Below are 18870 nucleotides of genomic sequence, written 5' to 3' on the forward strand. Positions count from 1 at the left end.
GTGCGCACTCCCGCGTGAGACACTGACTGTGCGCACTCCCGCGTGAGACACTGACTGTGCGCACTCCCGCGTGAGACACTGACTGTGCGCACTCCGCGTGAGACACTGGCTGTGTGCACTCCTGTGTGGACACTGGCTGTGCGCACTCCCCCGTGGACACGGGCTGTGCCCACTCCTGCACAGACAGGGATGGGGTGGTCTTTCAAAGGTCTCTGTACCCTGATCTCATGGAGCTTGGTGTCAAGGAGTGAGACGGTGTCAAATGCTTGGCCATTTGTATCCCCCAAAGATGCTGAAGCCCTCAGGCCTTAACTCTCTAGTAAGCACAGGACTTCGCTGAGACACTGCACGGATCCTTCAAGCAACTCCCAGTACAGAAAGGCCCTCCCTAGGCTCTTAAAGAAAGGAGCTGAGGAGACAGACCTCCAACACCCAGGCCAGGGGCAAGAGGAAAGCAGGATTCTCAAGAACTCAGTTCCTTGATAGAAAATTCTGCTTTCTATTTTCCAAGGCAGTAACTGTGAGCAGAACTGCTGCAAACTTTGAGATGCCTTCTGACTGATGTTGTAGAAGCTCTCTCTCTGTAATGATCAGTATTAACCGTAGCAGTCGCTTAAGCAACCAACACGTGGACCTTCAGATGTGCTGGCAGGGGTCCAAAGTGTTCTAGGCAGGCCTCTCTGCTCTGATAACCAACCATGACCAAAAGCAACTTGGGAAAGAAAGGGCTCCTTTGGCTTCCACTTCCACTTCACGGTCTATCGGTGAGGGGAGTCAGGGCAGGACCTGGAGGCAGGGACTGAAGCAGAGGCCATGGAGGAGGGCTGCTTACTGACTTGCTTTCAGGCTAATGTTCGGCCACTTTTCTTAGACCTCCCAGGAACAGCAGCCCAAGAGTGGCCCCACCCACAGTGGGCTGAGCTGTCCCACACCAACCATCAAGTAAGAAAAAAGCAGCTCAGGCTTGCCTACAGCCCAGTCGGAGGGAGGCAGTGCCTCAGATGAGGTTCTCTCTTGCTAGTTGACCCTAGCTTGTGTCAAGTTGACAAANAAAAAAAAAAAAAAAAAAAAAAAAACAGAACTAACCTGCCCACAGGCTTAATAGACACACATGAACCAAGTCACTAAACATGAAAACTTCCATTGTTGCCATCTGAACAAAGCTATTCCTGTTCTCATCCTGGACGGCAAGCTCCTATTCCATTTCGCATCCCGTGTTAGTGTTCCCTGGAGGGGCTCTCCCCACCCTACGGGGAAACATTAAAGAGACAGCAAAGACATCGTAAGTGATCTAAAATGCTGTCTGGGGCATCTAACAAACGGCTCGTTGGTCTTGCTCGGTCACTGTCGGGACCAAGCCATTCACTCCCCTCTTGGTTTTTGTTTTCTTTTCCTCCCTAGGTTCCCCGGGCCCAGGCACCTCCTCTACCTCTCACTCTTCAGCTTCCAGGACGGTTATCCCAGAGCTTGTGACTTCATCTGGGCAGACCAAGGGCTGCTTTTTCTAACCCCGCCCCCAGGTCCTTAACACATCTAAATATCTGTGGTTCTACCGTCTATGCGGGTCACGGCGTGACGAAGACGATTCAGTCTGAAGTGCCTTCAGGAAAGGAAGAGTTAATACTGTCACAGTGCCCCTCCCCCTGCTGGGTGGAAGAGGGAGGGGGTGGTTCCTGGCAGCAGCAGTGCCAACTGAAGGATGGCATGCGAGATCAACAAACGGGGACGACAGATTGCGCCGTTTGCAGCACCCAGCTCCCACCACCTGCTCCCCTCACTGTTTCTGTCCTTCGACTGTGGCGTCTTTTTCTTCCCACCTCTTGAAAATATGTTTTCCAGGGAGCCAGGAGCACAAAATAGGCCAAAACAGAAGCAGTCTCGTGGAAGGCCTGTTCCTGCACCTGCGCTTGCGTGGCTCAGCTACAGTCCTGAGACTGGAAGCTGGGCAAGGGTCTCTGTGAGACCATAGCCTCATTTTAAGTGGCCTGCACTCTCATTCCTGCCCTGAAGAGTCTCCCCCCCACCACCACCGAACCAGAGCTGCACAGAGGTTATCTACTGCTGCCCAGACCAACCCACCTGAAGTATACAAAGTATCTCTTAGCTAACAAGACAAATCCCATAAACCCTTATAGAGACTATCACAAGAAAGCCAGGTGTAATGCCACTCGCCTTTCATCCCAGCACTTGGGAGACAGAGGCAGGAGGATCTCTGAGTTTGGGGCCAGTCTGCTCTACATAGTGAGTTCCAGGACAGCCAAAGCTACAAGTGAGACCTTATCTCGAAAAACAACAACAAAATAAAAAAAAAAAAAAAAAAAAACAACAACAACAAAGGACACCACGAATGACAAATGACCAGGTTCACAGACCTGCAATCTCACCATAGAAGCAGTTCCTTCAACACATGGCTCTCCGTCTCTTACTCTTCCCCAGTCCCTGAGAACAGCACTCCACTCTCACAATACTTTTTTAAACCAACCATAGGTGCACACTCACACAATGACGTGGTTTTGAAATAACAAAATGAAAAGGAATCTGGAGAGGCTTTCAATGTCCCTGAGAAGGCAGAGTAACCAGTTCATACGGACTTCCTAGTTTTGCTGAAAATGGAATTATCAGCAGCTATAGCCAACCAGAACACAGACCAGCAGCACACTCCCGTTAGAAGCCGACCTTCCTCCAGGAAGCCAGCCACGTCCTCCTCCTGTCACCATGGTCCGCCCTAACGGACATGCACTTTGCTAAGACATCATGGGCCCCACAAGTTGTAAATAAATGGCTTTAACTATGGAAGGACACTGTTATACAGAATGGTCTGTGACCAGCTCCAGGGCATTAGCAACAGCAGGAGCTACTATGGGAGCTACCTTCTTCCATCTGAGCAATATTGGCCTAAAGCCAACAAGAGATTGCCACCCCCACCCTGATGTACGGAAACTGAGGCTTCTGGAGACTGAAGGACACGGAGAGGGGCACTCAGGACCTGAATAAGGACTTCTGAGCATGCTAATGCACTTTAATACCTCATTCCCAACTACCCTTAACCTCCAATGTCCCACAGACTTGAGGCATTTTTCAGGGGGCGGGGGTTTAAGACAGGGTGTCTCCACATAGCCCTGGCTGGCTGCAAACTCACAGAGATCTGCCTGTTTCTGCCTTCTGAGTACTGGGATTAAAGGCCTGCACCAGGCATCTTTGACCCTTCACCAACCTCTCAAACTGGTTGCCTCGCTTCTCTTGTGAAAGGCGTCCCTGGTGGCCTGTCTGTGCACTGCAAGAGGAGACTTGGAATCTCTTCATCTCAGGAGCAGAGCAATCTTCTCTGCTCAAAAGCATCCACTGCCTGTTCCCTCACCCTGAAGGAACATCCAACTCAGCCATCTGCCCCATGTGAGTGATAGTGCTTTACCTCACAATGCTCCACACCCACGGGCAGCCAGAGTGAACACATGACTCTCACACGGCACCCTAAAATAGTCCCCGTGCATGCTGCTGACCACAGGCAAAGGACTGATGTCAAGCTGTCACAGAAGGAATAAACTATGTTCCACAGACTCCTCGTACTTAGGAGACAACTCCTATCCAGCCTAGGAAAACATTTTAGAAGGACCTTTCAGAATTAAGTTAAAGGGGGTTGAAAATTTAACGCTCCCCATGCCCTTAACCAGAAAATTAATCAAAACACCCTGTTTTAAACTGGCTAAAACTGCCTGCATCTTAGAGTTGAGTTAGGATCTCCAGTTTGCTTTATCTGACTTTCCAGCCTTAGATAAAACCTAAACCTTATTTGAGTTTACAGGTGGCTGAAGAATAAAAGTCACCAAAGGCAGGCTGCAGACTTCTGAGAAAATACTGATTTACCTATCCTGTCAGCACTGGCGGCGGGTTGACGGTTGGCCTGAGAGAATACATATTCATATATGTATCAGGCCAACCTGAGAGACCACAGACTCAAAACTGCAGACCTAAGCAGGCCATCCAGAAGGCAGAGATGACCACCCACCCACCCACCCACCCATCCAACCGCCAACCCACCCACCCTATCAGCAATTATTCACTGAGTACCCACACTCCACGCTCCTGAATGTGGCTCCCCCTCAAAAACACCAGGGCAACAGTTAGACTTTTACTTCGATGGGTTCTTTTTTAAGGCACAGACATGAAGGCATTTGGGCTCTGTGCTGAGTGGGGGAAGAGCCCGTTCCACAAGGACAAAAACAGTGGGAGCTGGAAAGAATGAGCAAGCTTCGGCCTACTGAGCCTGCCCGGTCAGGGGTGCAGAATGAGGGCAAGGCTGAACAAGGAGCTCGCTCAGCCAAATGCTCTCACTCGCTAGATCGCCCAGCACCGCTGGGAATGTGCCTGCAGAGAGGCCGGGAAGGCAGCCAAAGGGCACACTCCTGCCAGGGAGGAGGCAGAGAGCCAGTGGAAGCAAGTTGCCACACAAAGACACCAGGGGGAAGGGGTGGAGGGCTCTTCCTAACCAATCCAGCACAGTTGCTAAGAGGATGTGAGGAAGGGAGGGTGGGTTATCTCTGTGCTGCTAAATGCCTGGCCCAAGTTAGAAACATGGGGAGGGTGGGACGCTCTGCTTGCAGCCCCATCTCCAGCCATTCCAGGTCTCTCTTCCTGCAACAGGATGTCGGAGCTGTCCAAATCAGAGCTCATGCTGCATGCCTGGCTGGAGGGGTCACTCACCCTCCAGGTCTGAGTGGAACTACACGGAACAAGAGGCTGACTTTAAAAATACAGCACAAGAAGGGCCAGTCTGGCAACTCCGGACCCTGCTTGCCAAGCTTTGCCTGTCATCCCGCAGCTAGTAGCTCTGTTTAGTAAAGGAGAAAGAAAGAAATTTGCCCCGTCCAAAAGTGGGAGAGCTGGAGAGGCGGAGGAGGATCCGTGGTGACGGGGCGGCTAATGTAGATAAGGATTGTTCTTTGTGAACTTCATGTGACCTTTGTAAAAGGCTGCCCCTTACATAAGTCTTATTTCAGGCATTTTCTACCAGAGTTCTTGCCCAGTAGATATTTACAGAAGAGATGGGGAAAATCCCTTTATGTTCTTCCAAAATTCAAACCCACACATACTGTGATGGGCTTCTAAATGTAGTAGCGCTGACATCAGAGGCACCTCAGAAGCTAGCCCTGCCTCAGCACCACAGCTTGCTCCTTCTCCCTTATTAAGCCCATCTGTTTGCACATTTGCTTTGTACCAAATGCAATTTACACCATAAAGCAGACAATATGTGCCTACTGCTTAAATGAGATCTACCATTTAATTGGATCTTGATAGGAATTCTTACCTAAACTGGAAAGTGTGGCTTTGAATGGAGTTGATGGCAACTGTTTTCTGTCTCAGTTTTGTGCCCATTGAGACCTGAGCTACAGATTGTCTTAGCACTTGTACATAAGTTGAGAACTCGCTTGTTGCCCCTGTGGAAGCCTATTCTGAAAGCGTCTGTAGAGCCCCACCTCCACCCCGCCCACACCCCCCAGAGAAATACCACATACAAACTCAGCTCACTTCACCCAGGGCTGGGAGTAAGATCTGTTGTCAACAGAAATAACACACCACTCTCAAACATGTCTGCTGCAAACTTACGAAGTTCAGATGTGGGTACACACACATTTACACACATCTGTGCTCTTTCAAAGGGAAAAATCTACAGGAACACTGGACCGTTTTAATGACATTTAATGCGCTTGTCTCATGCAACAAATCAAGAGCTGGGGGCTTGGCTAGCTAACTGTGGTCCATGAGACCTCCCCCGGCAGGTCCTTCTGAAGGTCCCAAGGGCCCCACCTCATTCCTCCCTCATGGGCTACTCTGATTGGTGCTGCATGCCTGCCAAGGATGGCAGCTGGTCCCAGGACAACTTGTTTTGACAAAAGTCTGGCAGAGAACATTGGGAGAAGAGTCTAACACAACGTAACATAACATCTTGTTTTCCCTAAGAAATTGTCTCTGTAGCTAGGGAGAGCTCAGTGGGAGAGCACATGTTTAATGTGACACCAATCCCCCCCCCCACCTCCACGGGCACACACACACACACACACACACACACAGAGACAGAGACACACACAGAGACAGAGACACAAACATAGACACAGACACAGAGACAAAGAGCAAACAGGTCAAAAATTGTCAGCTGCCCAAGCAAAAGCAAGGAGGCAGCCCAACATTCACTGGAGAAGCTCATAGCTGGTCTTGGCTGGTCTTGTCAGTCGTTCCCTTCTTTAACATGCTCACCCTACGTCATGGTGACCTGAGTTAGCACTTGAGACCCCTGGAGGTTCATCTCAAAGTCACTTCATACACACTGAAGGACGCGTCTCAGGGAACCACCTCATTTGTACTACAGGTTCTCCCAGCTGCAGCTCAGCACAAGCTCGGGCAGGAGTTTCCTAGAGACGGACTCTTGGGTCCCACCCCAGACCTCAGTCAGAACCAGCCAGGGTGAAGCCCAGCAACCTGCATCCCCAAAGCTTCCCGAGAGATTCATTCCGACTATGAAGCCAGTGTGGAGCCTGGGATTAAACTGAGACACCTCTGTTGTCCTTTTTATTGTATGGCTTTACAAAAACACACAAATTCGCATTCCTCCTAGGTCATCCTCACAGCAAGATGTGTAGAGATTAAAAGTGAAGGCCACCTACCCCCTTGTTCACTTTCAGCACACTCAGAAAGGCCTGCTCTAAATGCTCAGTCACACTTAACAGCTGTAAGGGCAGCGATAGGTCAGATGCCTGCTTTGGGTGCTCGCTCATGTAATTTCTCTCCTTTTTCCCCTTTAACAAAAACAACAGCAGATGGGGAAGAGATATTTCACATCTCCCATCAGCAGTGAGCCCGGTACAGGATTTCCCCCTCAGTGTGCTGTGGAAGTAACTGGCCACAGCTTCCTGTGTAGCACTCTGCCCCCTGATAACATCGCTTTGTGTGTGTGTGTGTGGGGGGGGTAGGGTATAGGTGACATTTGTCAGTATGAAGCTTTTGTTCTGTTTTATTTGTTGGGGGGGGGTCCTCATGTAGCCCAGGCTAGCATCTAACTCATGATCCCCCTGCCTCAGCTTCCTCAGAGCTAGGACTAGAGGTATATGTTTCAATTTTAGAATCTACAGTCTTGAAAAATCACAACAGGCTCGCACTAGTAAGCCCAGCACGAATAGTATTGGTCAGTGCCAGCCTGGTGGGTTCCATGATAGCCTGGGTTTCATAGCAAGACCATGTGACCAAGAGAGAAAGAAAGAGAGTGGTGGGGGAGAGGGAGAGAGGAAGAGAGAGAGAGAGAGGGAGGGAGGGAGGGAGGGAGGGAGGGAGGGAGGGAGGGAAAAGAGAGAAAGAAAGAGATACAGAGAGATGATAGATTGATTTAAAAACACACACAATTATAAATGTCAGTGTGATGTCAGGTTAACACAGCTCTTGTCAATGAGCCAGGTTGTCCCCAGCGTGAAGGGTGACACGTCTCCGTGTTGGTGTTGCTGAGAGAACACAGTGGGCACTCAGGGCAGCCCTCTCTCAGAGGATTAGAAAATGTGTGTGTGTCACGGAGAATACACTCCAGGTGCCAGTTAGAGGCAGACATGTAGACAAGGCACCCCAAACCAGACACAGACAAGAAGGGTCTGACCCTAGGAACTGAACCCAGAACCTTCCACTGTGCCGATCTCTGAGTTACTCCCCCAGACCCAGCCTGGTGGTCCGCTCCTTATTTTATTCAATACTAGTTTTTAAATTATCTTTATTTTATGTGTATGGGTGTTTTGGCTGCATGCATATCTGTGCACCACTTGTGTGTCTGGTGCCGGCAGAGGCTGGAAGAGGGCATCAACCCTGGGACTGGAGTTACAGACGTTCGTGAGCTGCCATGGGAGTGCTGGAGACAGAGACAGGGTCTCTGCAGGAGCAGTCAGTGCTCTGAATCGCTGAGCCAGCTCTCCAGCCCCTCAACATGATTTTTTATATGCATAATAGTTTCAAATTTTTCTGGGTCAATAAATGTTAAGTGATAAGTGGTTTACAAACATGTACACAAAGACAGCACACAAAGGTCCATCTTGTAGGTAAGGAAGACGGTTCAGAATTTCAGAGAAACCCTTTCCCAGTTAATGCGTTCACAAATTTGGAGTACGCCAGATTAACTTTTTTTCTCTTTTGTTTTGTTTTTCAAGGCAGGGTTTAAACACGGTTTCTCTGAGTAGCCCTGGGTGTTCTGGAACTCTAGACCAGGCTAGCTTCAGACTCAGAGATCCACCTGCCTCTGTCTCCTTGAGAAAAGACACGAGCTACCAGACACGGCCTGGCTCAGATGAATTCCTAAATGTTCCTAGAATAATAACTAATTTTAAAAAGGCTACACCATATAAAAGGAGCATTTGTACCGTTAACTGTCTCACATAGAGGTAAAATTTTTGGCAGTCCAATTAATCAGACATCTGAATAATTACTGTGAATGCACACACACAACTGTTGGCTTTCTCAGCTTCAGAGGGCAGGGCAAACAGCAGGGTTTAAAGGATTTTTAGCCAAAAGTACAGTAAATTTCAAAATGATGTATGCTAGCTAGTTTTATGTCAACTTGACACAAGCTAGAGTCATCTGAGAGAACTCCAAAGGAGACAATGCCTCCGCAAGACCCAGCTGTAAAGCATTTTCTTAACTAGTGATTGATGGGGGAAGACCCCGCCCACTGTGGGTGGGACCATCCCTGGGCTGCTGATCCAGAAGCCCAAAAGAAGAAGGCAGGCTGAGCAAGGCATGGGTAGCAAGCCATCGGCAGCACTCCTCCGTGGCCTCCGTGAGAGTCCCTGCCCACACAGCTCCTGGTGAGGAACTGTTCTATGGAACTGGGAGTGAAACCAACCCTTTCCTCCCCAAGCTGCTTTTGGTCATGGTGTTTCAGCACAGCATAGAGATCCTGACTAAGACACGGGGATGTGAGGTTGTGATTTTTCTCAAAACTTACTGGCTATGAGCTCAAGAAGCTTTTAAGTTTTATGAATCAACCAGAAAAAACAATGTTTACACATGTATGTAATCACCATGAGATGGAAATACTGTATAAAAATGATAAAACTTCAGGGTGCAATGCAGGGTTCTCCCACTGCTCTTACTGCATTTTATTTATGGTGCTGGGGACTGAGCCCAGGCCTTTCTCACAGCAGACGAGGGCCCCACCACTTGGCCCTCTCCACCCCAGGCCTCTTCTAAACACTCTATTGAGATAGGGTCTCACTAAGTTGCATGTGCCCTATGGTACAGGCAGGTCCTAAAACCTGCAGTCCTCCTGCTCAGCCTCCTACAACAGCCTACAGTCCAGGCCAGAGCCATCAGACCCAGCTTTCTAGCCCGGGTTTGTGGTACTCACTGCCACACTGGGTTTCAGGACAGAACTCATCAGTACTCGACTTTGCGCTTTTACTCCTTGTATTTTTCACAGCGTTTTGACGCAGCACACGTAACAAGGACGATGGCCTGTGTAAGGTTTCATCTTCTGAACCATACTGTACTTGATATTGAAAGAAAATAAAACTTCAGACCTGTGATTAATGTAATTTATGTCAAATAGCCCAAAGAGTTGTTTGTGAGCTTTGAAACCTGGGGCTGAGAACATAGCAAACAGGCCAGGACATGCCCGGGCAGGCCCATCATTAAGACATTCCTGAGGCTGCTTGGCCATAAAGATAAAGAGAATGATATGTCCAGATTGGCCCGGTGCCTCCCTATCTCCCACCCTTCTGACCACCTAAGTTAAATGTTATCTGCATGTACAGTCTGCTGATGTTCAAATGGACCAATCATGTGAAACTGCACCAATTCTTCCCTGCTGATGTTTAAATGAACCAATCATGTGAAACCTCGCCAATTCCTCCCCCATTCCCAGCCCCTTTTCTATAAAAACCCCTAGCTTCCAAGCCTCGTGGTCGAATCCACTGTCTCCTGCGTGACCGGAGCTCCGCCATTAAACTACCTCGTGTATTTACATCAAGATGGTCTGTTTGTTCATGATTCTTGGGTGCATGCCAAATTGGGAGTTGAGTGGGGGTTTCCCCACTAGGTCCTTTCAATATCTACTGAGAAAGAAATCTCTCACTCAGTTATCTGGTCTTTCAGTTAAGTTTGTGATATAGGTGTTCCATCACAATGACGGTCAAAACTGTGTCCCTGAACCATAGTGTTAATTAGAATCTAGAATCATCTGGGGGTCCTTGGAAAGAAAGAAAGGTCTCCTATCCAAATCCGAATGGTCTCTGCTGAGCTTCTGAGTCAGACAAGATTAGGCATGTCAGGGTGTGTCGAGATGGTACGGCCATAGTTGAAATACGAAATCTGGGTTTCTAGTACTCTCTGAGGTTGACTGGGTAAAGTCTTTGGAAACACACTCCTCTTCCTGGATCTTGGGTAGGACGGGGTGGGGGATGGGACTTAGAAACAAACACAACTTTCCTGAGCAAAGGCACTCCAGACTGCTCCCTATGGCTAAGCACTCGCCGTTAGGTATGTACATTAAAAAACTACAAAGCTTTCAAATCTATTTCTGCCAAGCTAATCTTGCAGAAACAGTTCATAGAGCTGGACCACAAATAATCACGGGCAATAGTAATTCTCCTTAAACTGCCATGGGCTGAGTTCTACTTTGGAGATCAGTTCTAAACCTCCAAATCCAGGTAAAACTCAGAGGTAGAAACTTTTAAACCACTGCAAAGCATATAAGGATAGGGCGTAGAATCTCTAGAAACTGGCTTTTATATTGGGGGCGGGGTGGGACTTTGGACCTGTGCTGATCTGAAGTGATTTTAAATCTCTCCTTTCTGTTCTGCTGGCTTCATGGCAGCCCACCAGTATGAAAAGAGAGGAGGAGACTTATTAGTATGTCCTCCAAACCAGGAAGAGAACAGCAAATATTTAAGGAAGACACTTGAATATTAGGAAGAAAAGATCTTACAACAAACAGTTCACAGACTCCAAACTCATTCTTTCCATATCAAAAGCCTCCCTCCCGTGTGAGCATCACCCCACGTCATGGCCTGTGTCCTGGGGGGAGCTCACTGCAGTGGGGAAGACAGCTGCATAAATGACAGCATTGGGACGACCAGCAAGAGACCGTCCGGGACTTACGGGAACTTTGGTTAATGACTTGAGGAAGTATTTGAGATGCTTAATCACTTCCTGGTAGCTTGACCAACTCCCTACTCTTCTCAAATATTTTGGCTTTGGGGAAAGAATAAATTAGGTATTTTCCTTACTTGGGAATAAAAAAGATAACTCAAAAGCATAACACTGCAATAGTTAAATAAAAGACATAAATAGGAGTACTTGGAAAAACTTAAACTTCATTTTTACATTTATTTTATTTTGTTTTGTTATATATATATATATTAGTAGGCTCACACATACATCACTATAAACGTGCCTAATGTCTGAAGAGGTCAGATGAGGCATTGGATCTCCTGGGCCTGGAGTTACAGATGGCTGTGAGCCACCACATGGGTGCTGGGAATCAAACCTGGGTCCTCTGCATAAACAAGTACTCTTAACTACTGAGCCATTGATCCAGCCCCACAGGGCCTTTTTGAAAAGTTTAAAAACGTAAGATAAAATCGACAATTTAAAACTTATTTCTCTCAGTTGAGTATGGCAGGGGCTCGCCTGTCATCTCGGCACTTAAGAGGTGGAGGCAGAAGAATCAGGAGTTCAAGGTCACCCTGGCAGCCTCTCAAGCTGAAGGCGGGCCTGAGCTTTGTGTCTCAAACCCTGCCCCAACCTGCACACTATTTATCTCACTAATGAGGAAGCCAATATGATAACAAAGTTCTTTCCAGGGGCAATCAAAGAGCTGAGCATTTATAAGCATTTAAAAGGACATTAGTGCCAGACAGGATAGTACATACTTCTAGTCCCAGCACTCAGGAGGTGAAATAAGAGAACCAGGAATTCAGAGCCACCCTTGGCTACATAGCAAATTCAAGGCTAGCCTGGGTTATACAAGATCCTATCTCAAAACAAAACAAAACAAAAACAAGAATGTCAGCATAAGATTTGGGGGTCAGATGCTGTAGTAGTTTGAATACTTGGCCCCCAGTTAGTGGAACTGTTTGGGAAGGATTAGGAGGTGTGGCCGTGTTGGAGGAGGCGTGTCATTATGCCTTCAAGCTGCCATGATGGGCTCTCTAACTCCCTGAAATGTGAGCCCAAATTAAACGCATTCTTTTAGAAGTTGTCTTTTAAAAAGTAACTGAAATACACCAGGATAGCAGTTTACAAGGTAATGGACCCATAACTCTTGAAGAGATCCGATCTAGACATCTACATGCTAATGCGCAACTTCACAATGTCTAGGCTCGATCAAATAGTCAGCAGCCTCTTAAAACCCTGGCCACTCTCCTAATGCCCGAGGGTACCGTGGAGCAGTGCTTTCTCCATCTTGTATCTTATCGGTGAGCTTTAAATACTTTCCCATTTCCTGAGGTAAGAACAGTTCACTCACGGATAACACGCAAGCAGGGGAGCACAGCACACCGTGGATTTTCACTTTTAACTCCGGGGATGTCAGTTCTCTGGCTTGAGGGAGGGGATGAAGAGAAAGCCATGGGATACTCGGGGGTGGGGTGGAGAGCAACAGGTCTGCAGCTTTAATGTCATCTTCACAGGGAAGGGCTCAGAGCTGTTAGTGGGGGCATGAGCAGTGCCATTTCTGGGGTCCGGCTATGTCACACTTCAGCTGTTTGCTCCACATAGGTACAATGTGTTTCCTGTTGTCACCTGGACTTCTTGCTGAATGGAGTTCAGGGTCATGCCATTGTTCCTCCTGAATTCAGACTGTTTTCAACATGTCTGCCTTTCTGCAGGAAATCACAGTTCTTTTGGGGACCTTCTCATAAGCCCTCCTTTGTCCTTCCTGGAGCCGTACAGCAAAAACCAGGGCCTGGTTCTGAACAGCATGGACCAGGCTCAGGAAGGCATTACCTAAATCTCTGCCCCTGCCCCCATCTCTATGTTCTCTAGTGGGTGGGGAAGGCTGTAGCTTTGTGTACCCCAAAGTGTACACGAGGTGGCACACAGTCTACTAGGTGGTGATGCTGATCTACTGGAGAGCATTGCTTCCTTTCTCCTTTACTCGGTGTGAGAGCTCCTGGGAGCCCTGGTCAGTCAGTTCACAGCTAGTGCTGCAGCTATCCTTGGAGTGGCCAGACATTTTACAAACAATATCTTTCTCCAAGTCAGGCTTGTATGTTTGCTTATAGTATTGTTCAGTTTCCTGCAGCTCCAGCTTGGCTCTTGGGCTTGAGGGTCTTTCATGGAGGCCATTAGCTCCATCCTGAAGCACCATCCTGAAGACTGTCTCCAGGAGACTGCCCAAGGCTGACTTCAGCAGTGATGGAAGGCCTTTATGCCCTCTCTGATATCTCATCTCTGTGCTTGGCTGGTGTGGTGGTTTGAATATGCTTGGCCCTACGTGGTCCTGAGTGGCACTGTTAGGAGGTGTGGCCTTGTTGGAGAAAGTGTGTCACTGTGAGGGTGGGCTTTGAGACCCTTATCCTAGCTGCCTGGAAAACAGTCTTCTCCAGTAGACCTTCAGATGAAGATGTAGAACGCTCAGCTCTGCCTGCACCATGCCTGCCTGGATGCTGCCATGCTCCCACCTTGATGACAGTGGACTGAATCTCTGAACCTATAAGCCAGCCCCAATTAAATGTTGTCCTTATAAGAGTTGCCTTGGTCGTGGCGTCTGTTCACAGCAGTAAAACCCTAACCTATCCTAGCTGGCCTAGTAAACAACATCAACAACAGATCCCATCTACACGACTGGTCTTTGTGGCCATTTTGATATTCACAGCGCTCTACTCTGAATCAACGAGCCTGCTACTTTATAGTTTGTTTTGCTTTTGAGTTTGAGACAGGATTTCACAAAGTCCAGCCTAGTCTCAGACTCCTGATTCTCCTGCAAGTACTGAGACAACAGGAGTGTACTAGACTGACAAGTTTATTTAATATTTCATTATTAAAGCTACTTTTACTCAGTGTGACTATGAGAGTCCTCTCGGCTAACTTCAAGCACACGATCACAAGAGGGCAGGTGGGATTATTAAAGGCAGAGGCAGAGACTAAGAGGAAACCTACAGAAGACACAGGTGGTTAAGATGCCATCCTGGGGTGGGATGCAGGCCTCCTAGGGCACAGCAGACACTTAGAATAATGACAGGTCACTGAGGACAGGCTAGGTGCTTTCAAACATCTAGGATGCAAAGGACATGGGCAATACATTTGAATATGATTTTCACCACAGTAATTAAGGAATAAATTAAGCATTTCTTTGATGGATCTGTTTGCAAGATGATCTTCTTGGGAAGTCAAATGATCTTAATAGGAGCTCGACATTATACAGTGAGCTGAGAGAGGCATCTGGCTTCTGACAACAGCTTTGTTGTACAGGTGACGGCCACTGCAAAGCCTCGCCAAAAGCCTGCCCGACTTTACATTGACTAAATGTTAGGACACCTTGTCCTTTAAATCAAAGTAAGCACACAGGCCAGGATGACATCGCAAGTCTCTAGCACAGGCAAAATAGACACCAGGACCATCAGGTAGGCCACAAACAGAGACAACTCAGTGTTCAGTGTCCTTTACCTTTAGTTGAGATGCTTTTATGTGTGTGTGTGTGTGGTGTGTGTGTGTGTGTGTATGTATGTGTGGTGTGGTGTGTGTGTGTGTATGTGTGTGGTATGTATCTGTGAATGTTTGTGGTGTGTGTGTATATGTGTGGATGGTGTGTGTTTGTAGTGTGTATGTTTGTTTGTGTGTGTGTGTGGTATGTATGTGGTATGTGTGACTGTGTCTGTGATGTGTGTGTATCTGTGTGTGTGTAAGTGTGATGTGTATTTGTGTCATGTATGAGTGTGTATGGTTGTGTGCATGTGTATGTGTTTGTGGTATGTGTGAGTATGTGTATATGGTATATGTGCTGTGTGTGTTGTGTTGTGTATGTATGTGTGTATGTGTGTGTGTGTGCCCGTGCTCGTGGTGTTTATGCATGTTTACAAGTGTGTGCAGATGTACTTGACTAGAGTAACAGCCACCATCTTCCCCAGTCACTCTCCAGCTGATACTGAGACAGGCTCTCTCACTTGAACGCAGAGGTCACTAATTCAGTCTCTGTAACCAGATTTGCCCTAGGCATTCCTCGTCTGTGCCTGCCAGGCACCGCTCCAGGGGGCTACCATGCTCACTGGCTTTGTGTAGGTGCTAGAGAGTCAGATCCAGGTCTGGTGCTTTTGTAACAAGCACTCTCTCTTTGGAGCCATCTCCCCAGGCCCTTTCTGTTTAAAAAGAAACTCCTGGGGCTTAGGAGCCAGATAAAATGCTGTCGGTGCAAGAATGAGGACCTGAGTTCAGGTTCCCAGCACCCCATAAACAGCTGCACGGGGTGACACACTAGTCAGTCATCCCAGCACTGGGCGGCTGGGGTGGTGCCCTGCTGGCAACCAGCCTGGCCAATCAGTGAGCTCCAGGCTCTTCAAAAGCCCCGCCTCAGAACGTAAGATGGACAGCAAGAGAGGCCACTACTCTGACCTCCTCCTCCACAGGCACATGCAGGGGGCACATGTCTCCCTCCCGCAAAACACAGCCCTCCCCAAGGCAAATGAAGAAAATATCCAAGAAAGCAAGGTTTATCCTCGGGTTAATTCACTGTCCAAAGATTATGGTTAGATTACAAAGATAAAGTTTAGTTTACAAAACCTAAATTAGGCAATGCTTGACGGACAAGTGAAGAGCCCGTGGTGAACACCTGAAAGCAGATTAAGCAAGTCCATGTGCTGTCTGACCCGAGAAAGTCTCCAAGTTTAAAGGATAGGGAGTGTAGAAAACACAAAGCACCCATGTGAAAGCCTCTGTGGCCTAGGTACTCAGGAGAAGACTCATGCAGTGCTGTGCATGGTGATATACATGCACTGCTGTGCATGGTGATACTCATGCAGTGCTGTGCATGGTGATACTCATGCAGTGCTGTGCATGGTGATACACATGCAGTGCTGTGCATGGTGATACTCATGCAGTGCTGTGCATGGAGATACTCACGCAGTGCTGTGCATGGTGATACACACTCAGTGCTGTGCATGGTGATACTCATGCAGTGCTGTGCATGGTGATACACATGCAGTGCTGTGCATGGTGATACACATGCAGTGCTGTGCATGGTGATACACATTTAGGGAGCTGAGGCAGGTGCACCTCAAGAACAGGTCACCTGGGTTATATTTGGAGTTCTAGGCCAGCCTGGGCTACACAGCAAGGTTCTGTCTGCCTCTGCCATTGGTTTCCTGTCTCCTTAGATTTCACCCTATCGCTCTCATTGTAGGTCAGTTTTTAACATAAGTTACCAGGACTTTTAGCAAGGTCTTACCTTGCTAATGTAAGGGAATGACAGAAATTTCTCTGCCACTAAAAGAACAATAATATATGGCTAAAATAACGTAAGCAGACAAATGTAGACATTTTCAGCAGAAGTACTGGCCTAGAAAAATTAGATTCAGTTCCATTTAAACTGCCAAACTTGATCTGAATTCAATCCCTGGGTCCTATGTGGTAGAAAGAGAGATCCAACTGAACAGTTGTCCTCTCATCTCCACACATATGCCAATGCATGTGTGTCTGTATATGTGTGTGTGTGTATATATATATACACACACACACACATATATACACACATATATATGTATATATATAAATTTTTAGTATGTAAACAACATATTACACATTTCTTTCTGATCCATTAAAGCTATGTCGTCTCATAAATACTTTATCCTGAGGGTGGGAAGGGTGGCTCAGCAGTTAAGAGCACTTGCTGCTCTTGCAGAGGACCCAGGTTCAGTTCCCAGGACCCCAAATCAGGCAGATCACAACTGTCTGTAACTCCAGTTCCAGGGGATCCAATACCTTTGGGGTCCCTGCCTGTATGTGATACACAGAAAGATACTCAGGCACATATATATTATACAGAGAGATAAATAGATAGATAGATACATATATAAATATATAGATGATAGTAGAGAGATAATTCTTCAAATACTTTAACTTGAAATCCCATAGTCTAAAATACAACATGATCAAAGAATTAGTGAATTTAAAGGCTAAAAGATTTCTTCAAAGTATATCTCATGTAGATGATCTCTTTTGCTTGCATGTCAAACCCCCATGGTTCTTGTTAAAATGCAGATAGACAGGCCACACTCTGCCCCTCTGACTCCATAAACCCGAGGTGAAGTTCAGTGCGGGTTTCTACTGAACTTGTCAGTGTACCTCACGCCCACCCCAGGAAAACTCATGTAGGCAGTCTGTAAATCCCAGGAAGAACAGAGCTCCTTCAGTGTACCCCTAAATCAGGAACCTCACCTAAGAACCCCGTTTCTGCCTCTGATTATTCTCTTTTCAATCCTTGCAGGTATTCACTGCCCCCTGGGGTCATTATACCAGGAATGGAAGGGAGCTTCTAGTAGGAACCAAAACATTAAAAAGATAAACTCGTTCAACATCGGCGTCTATAAGTCCACCAGTGCACAGACACTGAGGACATCAAACAGAGGCATGCATGACTGACCTGGTTCTTCTGGTATTTGTTCAATAGACTTAGAAACAAGGCGTAACATCTGGAATAGCTGGCCAGGGCTGCACAGCAGTCACGGTAAGAGGTTAGTTTGCTGTGGGAAATGCCAAGTGGGAGAGTCAGAACAAATGCTACAATTTTTAAAATTTAAGTCCACATAGTATCACTGTAAATGCAGATCATGCAAATTCAGGAAAAGAAGTCCAGAAATCCAGAGAAAATGCATAGAGGCTTGCTATCTGCTCTGGACTCTAAGGGGACAGAACAAGGGTGGGTGTTTCTAAAGCCCCCTCCTTGGTGGTAAACACTTGGCTAGCAGGTATGAGGCCCTGCGTTTGCTTCCCAGGAGGCAGAACCCTGAAGATGGCAGAGTGCTGTCCTCCATTGCTTTCTGTTGCTGATAAAAGCTGTGACCTTATAGCGTACAGTCCATCTCAAAGGGAAGCCAAGGTAGAAACTAAAGCGGAGACCATGGAAGAACGCTGCTCGCTAGCTTGTTTGGCTGTGGCGTGCTCAGTTTGTTGTCGTATACAGCCCAGAACCAGCTGCCTAGCAATGGCACACACCCCTCCCCGCCCCCCACCATCAATCACTCATTGAGAAAATGTCTCACAGACTTGTCTATAGGCAATCGTATGGAGGCAATCCCTCTACTAATGGTCCCTCTTTCCAGATGACTGACTCTAGATTTGTGTCAAGTTGACAAAAAAGCTAGATAGGATGTACAAACCGGAAGCTCAGAAATTGCTGCAGTATTTGTTTGGATAACCACCCCATCAGAAGCAGGCATAAAAACTAACATCAGCCAAAGTAGCCCTTAGGACAAGCAGCATTCAAAGCGTTTCATGAGCAGCGAGCAAACCCCAAAGCCAATACTGAAAAGCTCATGACAAACAGGAACCTTTCATGAGTGACAGGTGGATAGGCACACGTGACTACTGTCCTGCTGTGAATTTCACCATCTCTTCACAGCACTGACGCCCTCCAGACAACCCTCTCTGGTCACCATGCAGCAGGCCATGGCTGGTGCCCAACTACAATGGCAGCACTTGGGGGTCTAAGAATTATGGGGCCGTTGAGCCTGGGAACTTGGAAACTAGCCTGTACAATCCAGGAAGGCCTAGCATGTGAGTTTGGAATTGACTCTTTCCTCTACCTTTAGGTCCTCAGACTTGAACTCAGGTTGTTAGATTTGGTGACAAGTGGCTTTATCTACCAAGCCATCTCACCAGCCTGCTTTTTCTTTGAAACGGAGTTGCATG

General features: G+C 47.5%; 1 protein-coding gene across 3 annotated transcripts in view; it reads right to left on the reverse strand.

The window, feature by feature from the left end:
• The window catches only part of Armc2 (armadillo repeat containing 2), a 104205-nt gene that overhangs the window by 15976 nt on the left and 69359 nt on the right, over positions 1–18870 (reverse strand). For all 3 annotated transcript variants that reach the window (XM_029482898.1, XM_021174473.2, XM_021174472.2), the window contains exon 12: positions 17603–17702. In XM_029482898.1, coding sequence (XP_029338758.1) covers positions 17603–17702 — 100 coding nt within the window. The remainder of the gene's footprint in view (positions 1–17602; positions 17703–18870) is intronic.

This window comes from Mus caroli, chromosome 10 (genome assembly GCF_900094665.2).
Source record: "Mus caroli chromosome 10, CAROLI_EIJ_v1.1, whole genome shotgun sequence".
Taxonomy (NCBI): Eukaryota; Metazoa; Chordata; class Mammalia; order Rodentia; family Muridae; genus Mus; species Mus caroli.